Source organism: Cuculus canorus, chromosome 1 (assembly GCF_017976375.1).
Source record: "Cuculus canorus isolate bCucCan1 chromosome 1, bCucCan1.pri, whole genome shotgun sequence".
Classification (NCBI taxonomy): domain Eukaryota; kingdom Metazoa; phylum Chordata; class Aves; order Cuculiformes; family Cuculidae; genus Cuculus; species Cuculus canorus.
Window position 1 is genome coordinate 145,768,002 of NC_071401.1, and position 16,181 is coordinate 145,784,182.

At 42.5% G+C, this 16,181-nt stretch overlaps 1 protein-coding gene across 1 annotated transcript in view; it reads left to right on the top strand.

Annotated features, from left to right (window-relative positions):
* The window catches only part of SYN3 (synapsin III), a 210,346-nt gene that overhangs the window by 169,781 nt on the left and 24,384 nt on the right, over positions 1–16,181 (top strand). Inside the window, exon 7 of the mRNA XM_009557594.2 lies at positions 6,832–6,894. Coding sequence (XP_009555889.2) covers positions 6,832–6,894 — 63 coding nt within the window. The remainder of the gene's footprint in view (positions 1–6,831; positions 6,895–16,181) is intronic.

Below are 16,181 nucleotides of genomic sequence, written 5' to 3' on the forward strand. Positions count from 1 at the left end.
CAGGAAAGTTTTGTTCTCATCAAAGACACCTCATGCTGCTCATTTCGAAATCAGTGAGAATTCAGAGTTTGCCCCAAAAAAGGGACAGTCAAGCCTTCCAAAGAGCTCTGTCATCCAGCATCATGTGAACCTTAGGGGTTCTTGGAAGAGAAATGGCTTTGAAGACTCCGGTATAACGTCATAAAGTATTTTTTTTACCCTCTATCACTTTCCTGTGTGTTCTATCACAGCTTAGATGCTACAGTTTTCCCAGAGATAACCCATCAAAAGAAAATTCCTAAAGAATTCTCAACCCTGTCAACAAATCGAGTCCACCATCTCTCTCTCTACAATGTGTTCATATGGCGAATTGAATTTTCTATTCAGAGAAAAACAGCAAAAAGTGTCCAATTCAGGTCAAGAAGGAGAGGAAAATAAAGAAATTTAAACAGTTTTTCAACATCAGGAGTTGGGGGAAATGTATTCACTCTCTCAGCAAGCAGAGAAAGACAAGAGGCTTCCCTAAAGGAAAGACTGCAAACTAGTGGTAAGCAGACACCATGCATTAAGAAGTTAAACTTTTCTATGTACTCATAACAACCTTTAAAAAACTTGCCTGTATTTTAAGATGTGGTAATTGGGATTTATTGATGAAGACTGCTAGATATACGTGTGAATACAAGCACACACACGTGCATAGACACACATCCTATGTTATTTTCTTGCTGACCATCTGCTTGTCTGGATAGGGTCATATAATTCTCACACTTGAAGATCCAAGTGAATGAGAATAATATAAGATACTCACACTCTTATCCTCCACATTCTGAGGGGGACCCCTGGGAACCCAAAAGTATTCCACCTCAAATAAGGTAGAAGTTAAGTAGTGTTATAGGTGAGATTAATGACAATAAGTTCCATTTCGTGCTTAACCTTTTACACTCGCTTCCGTGACCTATTCTAACTGCAGCAAGTGTTAGTAGTCCTGAAACACTGGTTTGTGGTTTGTTTACTCTAGGATGCGAGGACGAAGTTATGTTTCTGTTGGGAGTTTTGAGGTGGGTTTTTTTGTTGTATGCTTTTTAAAAGCAATGATAGAATCAAAAGATTTTTTCACCATCCCGAAGGATCTTCATGTCCTAAGGGACTACTGACTTCAGTTAGTAGCAGAAATCAATTTCTGTTTTATCTCCCTCTAGTTACCTACTATGTTCATTCCTATCTGAGGCTGGAGGTCTCAGCTCCAGTGCTAAATGAAATGAAAAGTCTATCCATCTAAAGCACCGTAAATCTAACCTTTTGCTTTGCGCTCATTCCTGATCCTCCCATTGCTTTCACAGAGATCCAGGCCTGGAGCAGTGAAGACCCCTTCAAATTACTGAATGTTTTTTCTTCCCTAAAACTTTGTAAACAGTAGCCTCATTCTTGCCTCTTATTTAAGCCACCTCCAAAGCTTTCTTGCCTGCTAGAACTTTGGCCTCTGCCCTCACACGGCTTTGAATCAAGTATGTTAGTTTGTTCCCATTTGATTTTACAAGCCTTCCTTACAGTCTACTCAAACTACTGTGGACTAAATCATCCACCTCCTCCACAGCACTGATTTCATCACCCCAGCTCAGTGATACGCTGTAAAACTTTAACCATCATAAAGGTACATGCTGTCTCCTCTTTTCCTAGAAGGAGCACTGCTGTACTCCAGCTGCCATTCCATCTATTTAATCACCATGCTACTTCAGGTCCTACCTTGTACAATGCTGTCTTGATGCAGCTGTTGTTGAGCTCTTCCTGTCATGAGTATCTCACCACTTTTACTATCATAACCCAAACACCTCCATTCCTATGGAAACCCTTGTGGATGCCTACTCCTCCTCGGGATTTCCTTCAGCTGGCTTGGAAGCATAAGCCCTCCTTCCTCAGCTAATGACTTTTTTCTTCATTGTGCTATAATTATAATATAGTAATGAACATACACGTATATATGTTTTAAAGAAATCTGTATCACGTGTCTCCAATAGAGCACAGATGTTGATGCTGGCAACTCTTATTGTTCAACACGTTCTCCCATCATTGTTCATTTTTTCTTATACTATTTCTGATCTGGTAAACAGCAGAAGGGAAGGACTTGTCTGCCATAGCCACTGGCGATCACAAACCTCCACAGGGCCACACTGTTAGTGCACTGAGTGAGCCATGCCACATGCAGCTGGTGATTGCGTAGACTTGTTAGCAAGTAAGTGTGTAATGGGGAGCAGTACTGCTTCTCCTCCACATTTCGCTGTACAGCCCTGACTTTGCCATGCCTGGCAGGGCTGGCATGTAACCAGTGCTGATCTTCAGCTCAGATTTTCAATAAGATAGTTCCATAAACACAATGACATCGTGTCATGACATCATTACTTTCCTGTAGGTTTGAATCAGCTTGCTTGCTTTTGCAGGAAATCATCTATTCACTGCTCCTCCAGCTTAACTGACACCAGGAAAGTGCCACACACATAACTTGCAATGTCCAGCTCTCAAGTGCATGAGCAACATTCCCGTAATACATTAGGTACACACCCAGAACAAATTTTGTCTTCTTTCAAGGAAGTTAAATAAGCAGAAAAGTGAGTTTTGGAGTGTAAAAGCTTGAAAAATTCAATGTATTACTTCTAGGAAAAGGCTAGAGAAAAAATTACAATGCCTTTCACTATGATAATACAATACCGGAGACCAAAGTTTTGATGTCTCTATCTCCCATCTCCCCTGATCCTTCCTAATATCATCCATGACATCACTGCATCCTGGGCTATTCATTTTAGCATTGACTGGAAAGGTTTTGCAGAAGAAGAAATAATTCTGGAAACTGGAAGTACATCATACGCGATAAGCAGGATAATGTGAACTAATGCACAAACCCTAACATGACAGAAAGAAATCAAAAGAGACATTCTACATTGTTTATGGATTATGGGACAATACACAAAATCACAGACCTAAGATTAGCATCTCCCAAGAGACCCAGTGAAACAAGAGAGCAGAAAGCATTGCATTTACGGGGTAGATAGGTTTTATCTAAGATTCTTCTCTTCAGGTCGGTTTATATCCAGCTTTGTTCTACTGCTCCACCAGAACCAAATACAGAAAATATTCATGTATTTACATGAAATATTGAAAATCTCATTATTTGTTGAAAAGGAGGGGCAGTGGATGAAGGGAAAAGTGTCATAGTTTACAGCTATGTGTTTTCCAATAGATGTTAATGTATGCATACCAGCACTGACTTTTACACACTAGTGCCAAAATACTGCTTAACTGCAAACTGATCTCTGCAGTGACACTACATACAGAGCAGAGCCTTTAAAGTCAGGGGATAAAATTATATACTTTGGGCCATCAGTGTTGTACGCTGGAAATAACTTCATAATTCTCCCTTCACACCTACCAAAGATGGCTTTGCTGAGTTCCTAATTCGGGATTCAGAATCGTACTTACATCTTCATACACTGAGTTCTAGACACATATGTAAACCTTGCCATCTCAAGGCTTTTGCGTGACAACATCTGGGAACACATTTACAGGATTTTAATTCAAAAGGCTGAATTATGCACATGAACTAACATCCTGTGACTGATCACTGAGCTAGCTGTCCCATCCCTAAATCCACAGGCAACATCTACATGAGCCCTGTCAACAGTTCGTGTGCATTCTAAAAGCATCAAAGTGGTTTTCCACATTTTTCCAAGAAAAAAGGGCCTTTACATCACATAAACACAAATGACACAGGCGTATTTCTTTGCATGATTTCAGTAAAAACATGCTTTTCTTATTAAACTCTGGTGCTGTCCTTTGATTATAAGCATGTTATTTCCCAGGAAATCTATGACTAAGCATGTGTAAATACTGATCTCAGGGGTCTGCCCTTGTGGTCGCTGCAGCCACCTCCGAACTTCTCACCACATATGTGTGTGAATTGCCTCATAGTCATGTGTATAATACATTCTCCCTTCCTTCGTCTTCTCTGTCTGTCTGGATGCTTGCCAACTACACTGACTGGCCACCTTATTAGCAGCAGAAATTGGGCTGAAGTCCCGCTGTACACTGGTGTAAGCTTTAAGTATCCCCACTGACTGCAGTGTTCAGCCTGCTCCCGTCACATCATCATGGGCTTCCTAGCTCCATTATCAAGCCGTTGTGGACTGGTTGCTTTAGTCCTGTAGACTGTTGAGAGCTTTGGATTCCACTTAACTCCAGCACAGACTAAGGATGCTCCATTGCCACTAGATAAACCCATTATAAAGTGTAGCTAAGTGGACCTGCTGCTCTCTCTCATTGGTTCTTCCATAAAACAAGTTCATGTAGGCAGAAATTTGGTGGGGCTTCAACGGTAGAAGCAGACTCCTGGCAAACACTGTGCCAGTGTTTTCCCAGAGCTGCAGCTTTCCCTGTGAGGCTGTCGCACAGTCAGAATCTGGATCTGGGTTTCACCCAAAGTCCCACGCACTATGGCCAGCCCAAACTGCTTGTGACTCCAGCGTGCTCTGCCACCAGCTGGTCACCCCTATGTGGGATGATGCCAAGCCTTACCGAGAAAGCTGAGCTCTTATTTCCAGGAAGCAAAGAGGCAGGGAGAGGTTTGAGCAGATCTTCATCATTGCCAGTGGTCTCTTCCAGGCTTGCAGTTAACTTGGGTTGTTTACTGGATCCCAAACTTTCTTTGCATGTACACAGGAAAACAGATGCTTCCCACTCCTGGACCCCATGCTTGATCCAGGCTCCCTCAGCAAAAACCGCAGGTAGGGTACACAAATGGGGCAGTAGAGACATTGCTTCCTGCCTATGGCTGCTTTGAGCTGGTGATATAACATTATCTGTTGTGCACACATTCTTTGGCCTCCTTGGTATCAGCCCGGCTCACATCATGCAGTTTGCTTTTCCTGTGTGGTAGGAACAGCTGCTGCCTCTGCTCACAAACAGGGAACAGAGGCTGGGGCTTGCAAGTGCTTTGGCTCTAATCCTATGCACAGGGCATGGATGACAGAACTGGGAGGTGAGCCAGGTCTCCCAGAGACTGAGCAGGTGGGTGCTCTAACCACTACGTTATCTTTCATCTTCCAGCATTAAGATCTGGTATGGTCCATACATAGCCCTGTCTTTAGTAAGCCTCAGGTGCAGTCCTCCATTTGATTCATTTATACCAGCACCAAATTAAGTTTCAGGCTCTTACAATGAATTAGGTAGGCAAAGAAGAAATAGCACAAACTCATATGCCTGGACATACATTTAATTAGGGGGTTTCAGCACAGCCACCTATCATAGTCTCTTGCCTCTTCTCCTGAAACAGCAGGTGCTGGTCCCTGCCTGTGCCAGGACTGTGATTTATTGCAGCTGTGTGTCCTTCTGCAGTCCAAAGAGGATCCATCGGCTTTCTGTCCGAAGAAGGTCCTCACAAGAGACACAGGTTGTTTAAGAACATGATGCACTCACTGTTCCCCTCTCCTGTGGCATTTCTTTACATAAGCAGCTGAATAGCAAAACATATCAGTGTTCGTTACTAATTTTGTTATTTATAGCAAGCTGCCGCAGATGGAGACTGCAGCACCATTCTATCTTTAGGGCCTAGCGCCTGCCTGTCCATGCAGACAACTGGTAATTAGTACAAGGAGAATTTTTTAATCTATTCTCAAACTTAAATAAATAAGAGAGCCATTTATCTGTCAAAATTCAACTCCTTCTCATTGCCAGATCTCCAGGTTAACTGCTTAATGAATAGAGCTCATAGCTTCAGGCATTTAGGTAAAGACAAAAGTATCTTTTAAAAGAATTCCTGTTACAGGAAATTAAATATGCAATACAAAATAACAGGTTATGTACTGGGGGATAGTATTTAGACCACAAGAATCAGGAGCATAGGACAGGATGAAGATCACAGGCATGTAAAGCAGACGTGTAGAAACGGACCAAGTGGTACGCAAGGGAGGTGTGGTGTATATAGCCTAGCATGTGTGCTTCCTACCGGTCCAGCCACCCAGCCCTCAGTTTGGTCACTGAAAGTGAATCCTTGCATGAGCCTGTAACCAGATAATAGAAGGCAGAGAGGATACTTGCTGTTCTCCAAGCAAAATCCCACACGTGCACTAAGATGCACTTGCATGGCTCGGGTGGCAGGACACTGCTCAAGGTAAACATCACACAAGCCAGGGAGAACACACGACATAATTTTTTCTAGTTTTTATTGCTGATTCCAACTCTTCTTTGGTTTATTTTATTCCCTATACCCACCCCTGAAGTTCGAGAAGAGAGGAAGAGGCTTTATGAGTAGTTGATCTTTGTGAGTTGTACTCAAGGGTAGGACACTGGTCTCTCTCCTTGCCCACACCGCTGCTGATAATAGGGGAATGGGAGCTGGTGAAGGGCTGCTCACACTCACTTTAAAGGCCAAAGCGGTACGTGTGGAAAAAAACACACTACCCTTGTTTTTCTCACAATTCAGATGTTTTCCGCATCTGAAAGCGTTCACTTACTCAGGCTTGCAGGTGCAGCATTTTTATGTGCCCATGAGTACACCCACATCCATACATACAGGGCAAGAAAAGTAACAGGGAAAAATAAGAAGGTTTTAGAAGTTATTGCTATCAGGCATAAAAAGTGGGTCAGATCTGCGGAATTCTGCCTGGCCTCCACTTCTGATCAGATGGGTCCCAGTGAAGAGCTTTTTGCTTGCTGTCCTACCATCTGGACAATCTTTATTTGACCTTTTTATCCTCCTATTAGCATCCAGGAAGGGGACAAAAACTAGTAGATAAAAGTAAACTGTTTCAAATACAATGGCTGCAAATAAGTAACTAATGAGGAGCTCCTTCTTTTGTCTTTCAGATCACGACTCCAAATTTCCCTGTAGTGGTCAAGCTGGGACATGCGCATGCTGGAATGGGGAAGGTAAGTAAAAGAAAAAACACATATAGCTCAGGAAACACACACACACACATATATATATGTGGCATAGCATTCCTGTGATCATACACAGTGTGTAGCCAGCCAGCGAAGGGGTTAAATCTCCCCACAGCCTGAATGGGTTGCACTGGCTGTTCCTATGGGAGAAAAGGCCTTTTTCCGCTGTCATTAACTCAGAGACAGGCAGTGGTATTGGATTGGAGGCTGCCTTGGATGCAGGAAGGGGACTTGTGAAGAGTGGGGGAAAGGCTGGCTGTGCTGAAGTCATTAGGCTCGTCTTTTATATATTTTCTCCTCTCCTGAATGTGGTAGTATTGTTTATTCAAGTACCTGTAATGTGCAGCTACACCCCATAGCTCTAACAATGAGGAGCAGTGGCGCTGGCCTTTTTGAGCGCATTATGATGGCCTTGTTCAATAAAATGGGAGCCCTTCAGTTATTTTTTTTCCTCCTTGCAAGGAAGAACAAGACCTTACAAAGCAGAGTGGCTGGTTGCCTGCCAAGGAATCCTGAAAAACAGTTCACTCCCCAGAAGGACTTGTTTGTTTTTCCCAGGCTCCCTGAGATCTTTATTCCCCTTGTGAATTTGCAGCCCCTGTTTCTTGGGGTGACTGGGATCGCCTTTCAGTGAGGTATCACCAGCACTTTAGCCTCCTCTTTCTTGTGTACACCTTTTAAAAATGCATCCCCTATCTGTCTAAAAATTGATTTTTTCGTAAGTAGGAAATTCTGATGTGTCAACTCTGCATCCAAATGGGTGGTACATGAACTTCGTAACTAATACCGCTGTCACAGTGCTTCCCTAGAACAGACAGACCTTCTCCCAGCCTCACACTTTGCCTGAAAATTATATATAGGTACGCCAAACATAAACTTGGTACAGCATGTTTGCTTGCACTCTGGAAACAGAAGTCCTTTCTGACTTCCTGGATTGTACATGGAAGCTCCCATAACCTTTCTTCCGTTGGTTGCAATGTTCCCCTGTCTGGATGGTAGTTGACAGAAAGGAAGCGGGCTCAGATCCCTAGGCTAGTGGTAGAATTGGCTTTCAGCATCAAAGAACAAACATTTAAATAAGCAGGAAATGTTTGTTAAAATCTTGGTGCTATGTAAACTAAACAGGCAGAGGTGTCATTGAATTAGAGTGCATGCAGACAGCCTAGAGCTGCGTGTAGAGCAAGCCACTGTACATGTCTCTAGGAAGGATTTCATTAGCAAAATCCAACCAGGACAAACCAGGGGATAGAAACCTCTCCCTTCTGAAAGGTTTCAAGAACATTGAGACCCTGCAGTCCTAGATCTCTCTGACTACTTTGTAATTTCACCTGTAATATAGGGAGGGCTTCATGAGTTTCTCTTGTGCACAAAGAATCCTCAGTGGCTACAGAAATGAGTCAGAATCAGATAAAACTACTATTTCCATATAAAACTCTCAGCAGAATATTTGGCTGTTGTCTTCTGCACCAAGTACCAGATTTTCTTCCACCTCTCACCTTCCCTCCAATTTTGTTCTTTAATAATGTTAATTTTTGCTGTCACAAGTTGTAGGTGAAGAGAGTTTCTGTTCAAACTCCAGGCACAACTGTATGCAGTGGTACCAGGCAGGTTTGTAGGAAGTCATTCCAGAAGAAGATAGGCTGGCAGCCAGCATCTTAGAAGAAAGAACTGGTATGAGGCCAATTTTACTTTAGTCCAGGGACTACTAGCAAAGTCTGGTTGTGGATTTGGGCACAGAGTTTCAACACTGCTCTGTTCAGTAGATGAGGAAGGTACAGGGCAGAAGGGTTCTTTACCTTATGGTTTTCGTTTGGGCCCTTCTCCAGCCACAAGCAGGCTGAAGGAAAGTTGAGACTGATTAAATTAGTTTTCTTGAAGTCTCACTGTATTTCATTGCATAGAGCAAAAACAGAAGAGAGAAAGTTAAAATGAAATAAAGAACAAGTTGGTTTGCTTAAAAGATGAACAACAGGAATTTGTTTCATGTTGGCTTTAAGACAATAAGGTTCAAGTCCATGTGGGACTAAGAGAAGGAAATCACAGAAAATGTAAAGAGAAATACAGACAAGCAGAACTATGGTTGTACTAGAAAAGTAACATCCATCAGTAAAAAACATGAAACCTCCAATTAAATAGTTCAGAAACGGAAAGTTTCAAAGAGACATAATAGTGGTTTTAATCATCGTAATGTAAAAGTAATGATTAGTGACGATAAAGAGATTACAAAGAGATAAAGGATTTCTTTGCATTGGTCTTCAGAAGTAGAGATGATAGCAGGAAACAGCATGGTTTTAGCTGTAAAATAGACAGAATATGGAGAGAGAGATGTTTCCTTTTGGTTTAGATGAGTGTAAGAAATTAAAAGTTATTAAAGAACCTGCATCAGGTCATGTTTTATATAAAGACAGTGACTGAAAAACTAAGGATAAAACAATCAACCTATTAGTTGAAGTACACATGAGTATTAAAAATAGTACTTACTGCAAAAAATGATGCCAAGATCATGACCCATGTGTTTGTACCTGTAACAGGTGCTTCAAAGGATGTGACCATTCAGATTACAGTCTTATTACCAGCAGAAATTGCCAAGGAAGTCCTTACACTTTTGGTTTTTCTTAAAGATAAAAATCATATGTAACAGTAGGCACCGAGACTTAGAAGAATGAGTGAAGATGGGAAGTCCAAACACTGTTATTCTTTATTCATACTGAGAAGTGGCCAGGAGCCAGAAAAACTCTGGACACGGGAAAAGGCTCTTCACCAAAGAGCTCCACCAATGGCTTGCAGAGAGATGGGTGTCATTTCACAGTTGTTCTTCAGTTTCTGTGTGTTACAGACCAGAGGGATTATAATGATTACCTGATACTTATAGCTGATGGATATTCATAAGGCTCTTGGCACTATGAAAAGTGCTGAGTGTTAATTATTTTGCATTAATGGCTAGAAAGGGCATAATTACAATAGTCAGACTTTGATTTTCATGTATCCTTTGTTTTCACAACATATTCATAAAATTCACTCACCACATATTTTAATCAGAAGGTTGAACAGAGAATCCTGAAAGCCAAAATGCAAAATAGCCATGTTAAAACTTGCAAGAAACAGGCTCTATTGACTGTCTTTAGCTTTGAAGAGGAACAGTTAGTATTCAAGGTCAGAACCAAAAGGAGTGGCAGTATGCCATTAGTGGTAGAAATGTTCTTGCCAAGTGATGTGTGCATGTGAAGTGCAGGTGAAGATGAAGAAAATAAATTTGCAATAAAAAGACATCTTTTGAAATTTCCATTGAGAAATTCAGAAACAGCTTCACTGTTGACTTCAACAGAGACACAAGGAATAGCCTTCACCTAAAGAGACAAAGGGGTCCTAGATAATCTTCTCATCTAAAAGCCGGACATATGCCCCTTAGACCCTCCCATGACCATCACTAAACTCCCATGAGCCCTTCTAAAACTGGGAGTCACTTCACATTTTGCTGGCACTGAAAGACAATAACAAGTGCTCTGTGTGCTGCTTATCCAATACAATTTCAATACAAATACAATATCTGTAGAATTATTGCTTAAACAATGGCTTAAAATAGAATCAGCAGAGAAGGACCCTTCTCGTATCATATTTAAGTTGCTCAGGCTCATGGAATCCAGGGTTCTTCCAGGGGAACTATGGATGGACACTAAGAGAACATGTCCTTCCCTGTGTAAAACTGAACTATATTTCACCCAGCAGTTCCTAAAGGTCAGGGCATTTTTAAGCATTGTGCAGTTTCAGGCTACCTAGCCCAGAAGTGAGTCTCTGTTGAACAGGGTGAGCACTACAGTGAGAAAGAAATGACACTTCTTCCTGACTCCAGACCTCATAGTGCCAGAGCTCTTGGAAAAGAATAAAGCTTTGACTGTGTTAATATCTGCCATTTGTGTGCTAACGTGACCCTAAAGTGCCCTAGGAACAGAGCCCAGCACTGCAAATTCACTCAAAGAGACTCTTTGCCTTTTTCTGATCAGATCATGAGAAGGAAACAAGTGCCAGATCTGCAAAGAAAGGAAAAACAGTATCTGTTAATGTGACTTTACATATATTTATATTAATTTAATAAATAAGTATCTATATATTTTGCTACTCTTACTTTATTTTTAAGCCTCTCTAATTAGGCCAGTTTAAGAGCCACCTCCTGTCCCCTCCTGCCCCATAATTATAAAACACCTCCCCGGTACAAATCCTGGCTCAGATGAATTTATTACATTGTAGAAGAAAAACTTGTTGTTCATAATAATGCGGTCAGAGTTATTTTCTCTCTTACTGGATGGGACAGACTTCTCTACTTTTTTTTTTCCCCTGGTGTAAATATAGCACAAACTAAACAGAGCCACTCTGTAATGTAAAAATACTGCAAGCTTTTTATCAGGAAGGACAGCTCGTCACCTTGTCTCTCTCAGGACTGGAAATAGAATGTTCCAAATGTGAGAGCTTTGAAAATCCAGTGGGCTAAAGAGGAAAGGAAGAGGAAAGGGCTGCCTCAGTTTGTCAAGGAACAAACATTTTCTGTTACAGAAGACGAATAATGACTTGACATGTAACATTCACAACAGAGCGGCCCAATCACTCTGTTCCCACTGACTCATGAGGGAGGAAGTACCACCCATCTTGAAAATAGCAAAAGCATCCTCATTTCTTGCACATCAGTCTGGAACCTTTTGGTGGATGCAGAAAACGGTGTTTGATCCAAGGCACAAGAGACCAAAGCTGCCAAGACTTGAAGCTGAGAGAAGCTCTTCGTTAGGTAGTTAGTAGGGATTATAGGGTTTAATGCATTAAGGGCAGAGTAACATCTGGTGTATTTGAGCGTAAAGATAATAAGGAAATGGAGACTCTGTTGTGTCTTTATTATTTTCATGAGTCAAAGTTAGGCCTAAACTGAATCAGTGTCAGTTGGATCAGGTATTTTCTGAGACAAGGAGTTATAATTTGGGGTAGGGGTAAGGAGAACTTAGGAAACTTAGGAAACTCTCTGTACAGTCCCATTTGTGAAGACCTGCTGTCTCAAAATGGGAACACCACTGTAGAAAGGGTAAGTGTAGGTTAAAATGGATGAAAAATCACAAGCTCTGTGTGGCCACGCCAGTTCCTCTGGAGGAAAACACTCAGACTTTCACAAGCCTACCAAGATTCACTGAAACACACCATTGCCAAGCCTGGCCCTGGCTCAGCCTTGGACACTTACCTTCCAGCTGAACCTGCCCCTGACCCCAGTCTGGACAAAGAAATTGCTTCTGCAAGCCCTCTCCAAAGTGGTGTGGGTTTAACCTGTGAGGCAGATTTAACTCTGGATGACACAGAGAGGCAAGTCTAGGGCAACCCTAGCAGACTACTATAATTATGCCAGTTTGGCTGACTATTTTTTCACATGGTCACATAACTAACGGAAGCAAAAGGAGACTGTGAGGCAATATCTTGCAGTGCTTAGGCTAAAGATGAGAGAGGAGTGCTGTAACCCTGGGACCCTGGTGTCCAGGAACATCTGGGATATGCAAGAGGCAATAGATTCAGGAACTACAAGGCAGAGGTAGCAGAAATTTCTGCCAAGTCCCTCTTGGAAAAAAAACGTGTTCATGCTGATCTCCGGGGTGTCTCAAACTTCCCAGAAAATATCCATGGTGGTGTTTTAACAGTGCCAGGACCTGCTCTCCGAAATCCTATTATTAAGGAAAGCCTCAAAAGAAGATGCACAGCAGGAATAGGACAGAAGTGTTTGTTCCTGATCTCTCTCTCGGACCACTTTGCAGCCAAGGGCAGCAAGATCAGTGCCTCTTGGGCAGGCTGAGGATGGGAATGGGCACCTGCTGCAAGTCACATAGTATCAGCCTCTGAGATGCCACCGCTAGACATGTGATGGTCACACCTACGTGAGCATGTCCCCAGGGCTCCTGTCAGACTCCTCTCTCCACTGCAGTGATAGGGAGCATGCTAGGGCATGGCTGGTACTCAAATGAGACAAGAGAGCCAGAAGGAAAGAGGGGACTCTCCCAGGGAGCTTTCTTACTCAGAAAAGGCATTTGTCAACACACTGGCACAAACTCTTCACAACAGGTCACTAAAACTCTACAGCAAACAGCAGCTGATGGCTCCAGAATAAGTCTATTACTGCTCAAACAGCCAGCACAGCTAAGCAAACAGTCCACGAGGGCAGGGGCTGTGTTTGCACTTGTTGTTTGCACTCCTCTTCGCAGCTAATGCATTTATCCTAAGAAAGGTGAAAAGAAAAAAAAAAAAGAGAGAGAGAGAAAAGGCTTCCTGTTGACTTTTTTCCAACTTCTTTTTTCAGTTTTACACATTGGCCAACCTGCCATTTTAGACAGATTTATCCCCTATTGGGTAAATTGGTAGCTGTTTTCTCTAGAATGATTTTTAATAGTCCTATCTTAAATAATGCCCTCTGGCATCACACTACATCTACCTTGTCTTTGGTTATCTCTAGGGGTTTTTCTTCTGTTAGGAGAATGGATATTTCACTGACATGTAAAAGGGTTACAAGGCAGGAGGAAATCAATTATACAACATTTAAAAATAGAAAGCCAATAAGATTGCAGACTTTATAGATAAGACAGTAAAATAAATCTAATTTGACTGTAACTCGAGTGCTTCCTGTTTATGAAGTAGTAACTGTACATGGGACTAAAGCAGCCTTAACCCGGGACTTGGCTGTATTTTGTCGAATTCTGCCTGCTCTAACAATTAACAAATGTTGACTCAGATTTCAGCTTTGGTGTGGTGATTATTTTGATGCCTCTGAGAAATAAGGCCATGGCCTCCTGAAAGCAGACCTCTGTGAGGTGCTTTCTCTAAGAAGTCCATGGAAAGGGCTCTGGCATGGACCAGGGAAGATGGCAGAGCTCTTTCCAGAGAACTTTGCAGCGGTGTATCCCTCTGGGCATTATCTTCTTTGGTTTTCATACCTTACTTTGTATTCTCAGTGAGTTGCCTCACTCTTTAACTACCTACCCAGCCAGAAATATTTAGACGTATTGGAGAAACCACTCTGAAGTGCTTTCCCTTTCTCCCCATAGGGAGAGAGTGGTAGAGAGAAGGAAGAAATGAACCTTTCCTTCTCGTAGCATGTTGCATTTTTAAGGAAAAACACCATTTAATGAGATGAGCATACAGCTCCTTTCTAGCAATAACAATGCAGTCTAATTCCAATCTAGAGAGGGAAGCAGTATCCTTGCCTCTGGGAAAAATGTTCCTGGGCTGGGAATGCAAACATTTCTGCTGGGGCCCAAAGACATCTGTTGCACAAGCGCAGCATTATTTTTCAGACCCCACAAACGTCCTTGTTCCAAGTTGGTCATTATATAATGGCTTTTGTCTTTTCCCACTGTCGAAAGGGTCCAGGAGAATGGGTTTTAACACCACGCATTCTCTCGTGTGTGCCCATGCCCTCACGCGATTATCCCACCTGAGTGGGACTTTTTCCCTTGGTGTCAATTCAGCCCAGCTTCACTCCTATCTGCACAACAAAATTATTCAGCCCCAACACTGCCTGCATTGTTCCCCCTGTTATTTTGTGAGCTATGCCAAGGCAGGGGGCTCCCCCCATGTGCTCCCTTCTCCTGCCCTCCTGATATCTCTGGGACTTTTCTGCCACTTGACCCTTCCCTGCCACAGCCCCGCTCAGACATAGAGGGGAACAACACAGCCCAAAACAAGGCTGCTCCTCCTAGATGACGTGCAATGATTGCCTTTACGTTTCCCCTTTGTGTTTGTTATTTCCTTTTTTTTTTTTTCCCCTACCCTCCCACTCCACAGGCAATATTCATCTTCCTCTGCGCCTTTTCTCAGCTGTCTCTGAATAGCAAAAATATAGCTCTCACCACAGCAAATGGGAGGAAGACTAGGGGTATTTGGTGTTCAGCAAAAGGAGAAGCAAAGACCAGGTCTTTTTGGTTCCTATTCAGGCATCTAGATATGGTCAAACTAGTTGCACTTTTCACCTTCCCCATAACGTGTCTAGTTCTCAAGAGCTTTTCTGCACCAGGATGTGGCTGTATCTTTGGCTTATGTTATGGCTGGCACTTACACAAAACCATCTAAACAGAGTAAAACAGGTTAGCAACTGGCTTGTCTTCTGTTCTCTAGTGAAGATGGCTCCTGCCCTCTCATGGTTGAAGGAAGATATGTAAAACCACTTGTTTGTTCTTTACAAAGAAACACCAAATACCATTGCATGTCTCTTCCTTCAGCCGGCTCCAGATAGTCTGGCATCACCCTCCTTTAATACACACATTGACGCAACTGAGAAACTCTACTAGGGCAGAGACTGACCAGTAGTCACGAGAGAGTAGATACTTAGCAAAGCAGCGTTGCAATCTCCGACTGTGGTCTCAAAGAGTTACCAAACTACAAAGTGTAGGTAATACACAAAGTCGCTCACTTGCTCACCCTTTTTATGCAGTGTTGGCCTTTTTTTCCACCAATTAACCCATCCTTCCTGCATCTGTCCAGCTCTGTGGAACAAGATTTACATGTGTTTCTCTGATGCACCAGACATGGTTTTGCCAATAGACTAAAAGGGCTTGACAGTACAAATGAGGTGAAGCTGTCCATTATGTTCTCATCACCTGCTTGTTCAGCCTGAATTACTGAGCTTTTGTAGAAATCTGACCATATCATTAGAGCTTCTACTGTTTTGTTCCTTCTTTCTTCCTTTTTTTTTTTTTTGTATAAGATACAGAGTGTTTCTCATAACTGAATACAAATCTGTGAAAAGCCATCTTCTCAGAAAAGCTCCAGCTCCCAGCTCGTGGGCCACTGCCCTCTTATTTCCAAGCACAACTCAAGCCTAACACCCAACCCATGCGTCCCACACACATGATGCTGTGATGCCCATGGCATCACACTTGCACAAATCTCTCCGAGAATCACAGGCTCCCCTAGAGATATTCTTTTCCTTCAGAGCTTGCTTACAGCTGGGATACCTGCATTGCTCCTCAAAGAATATCTGAAGGGGGGTAATGTGAAATGCCAGGGAACTGAAGCCTAGCGGTGGCAGACGATCAGCTCTCTTGTTGATTTTCTGGCATTGATTTCTCTTTTCTGAGCACCCAAAATACTCTGGTTTTATCCATCCCAACATGGGAAACAGCAGTTCCAATGTTTGAATGAAGTAATGCCACTTAAGAGATCAAATATTTTTCTGAAATATCATAAAAGCAATGAGCATCAGCAAGAGCCATCTGGGCAAAGGGCTAGCTGCCTCCCCGGTGCCAGATTTACTGGGTTTT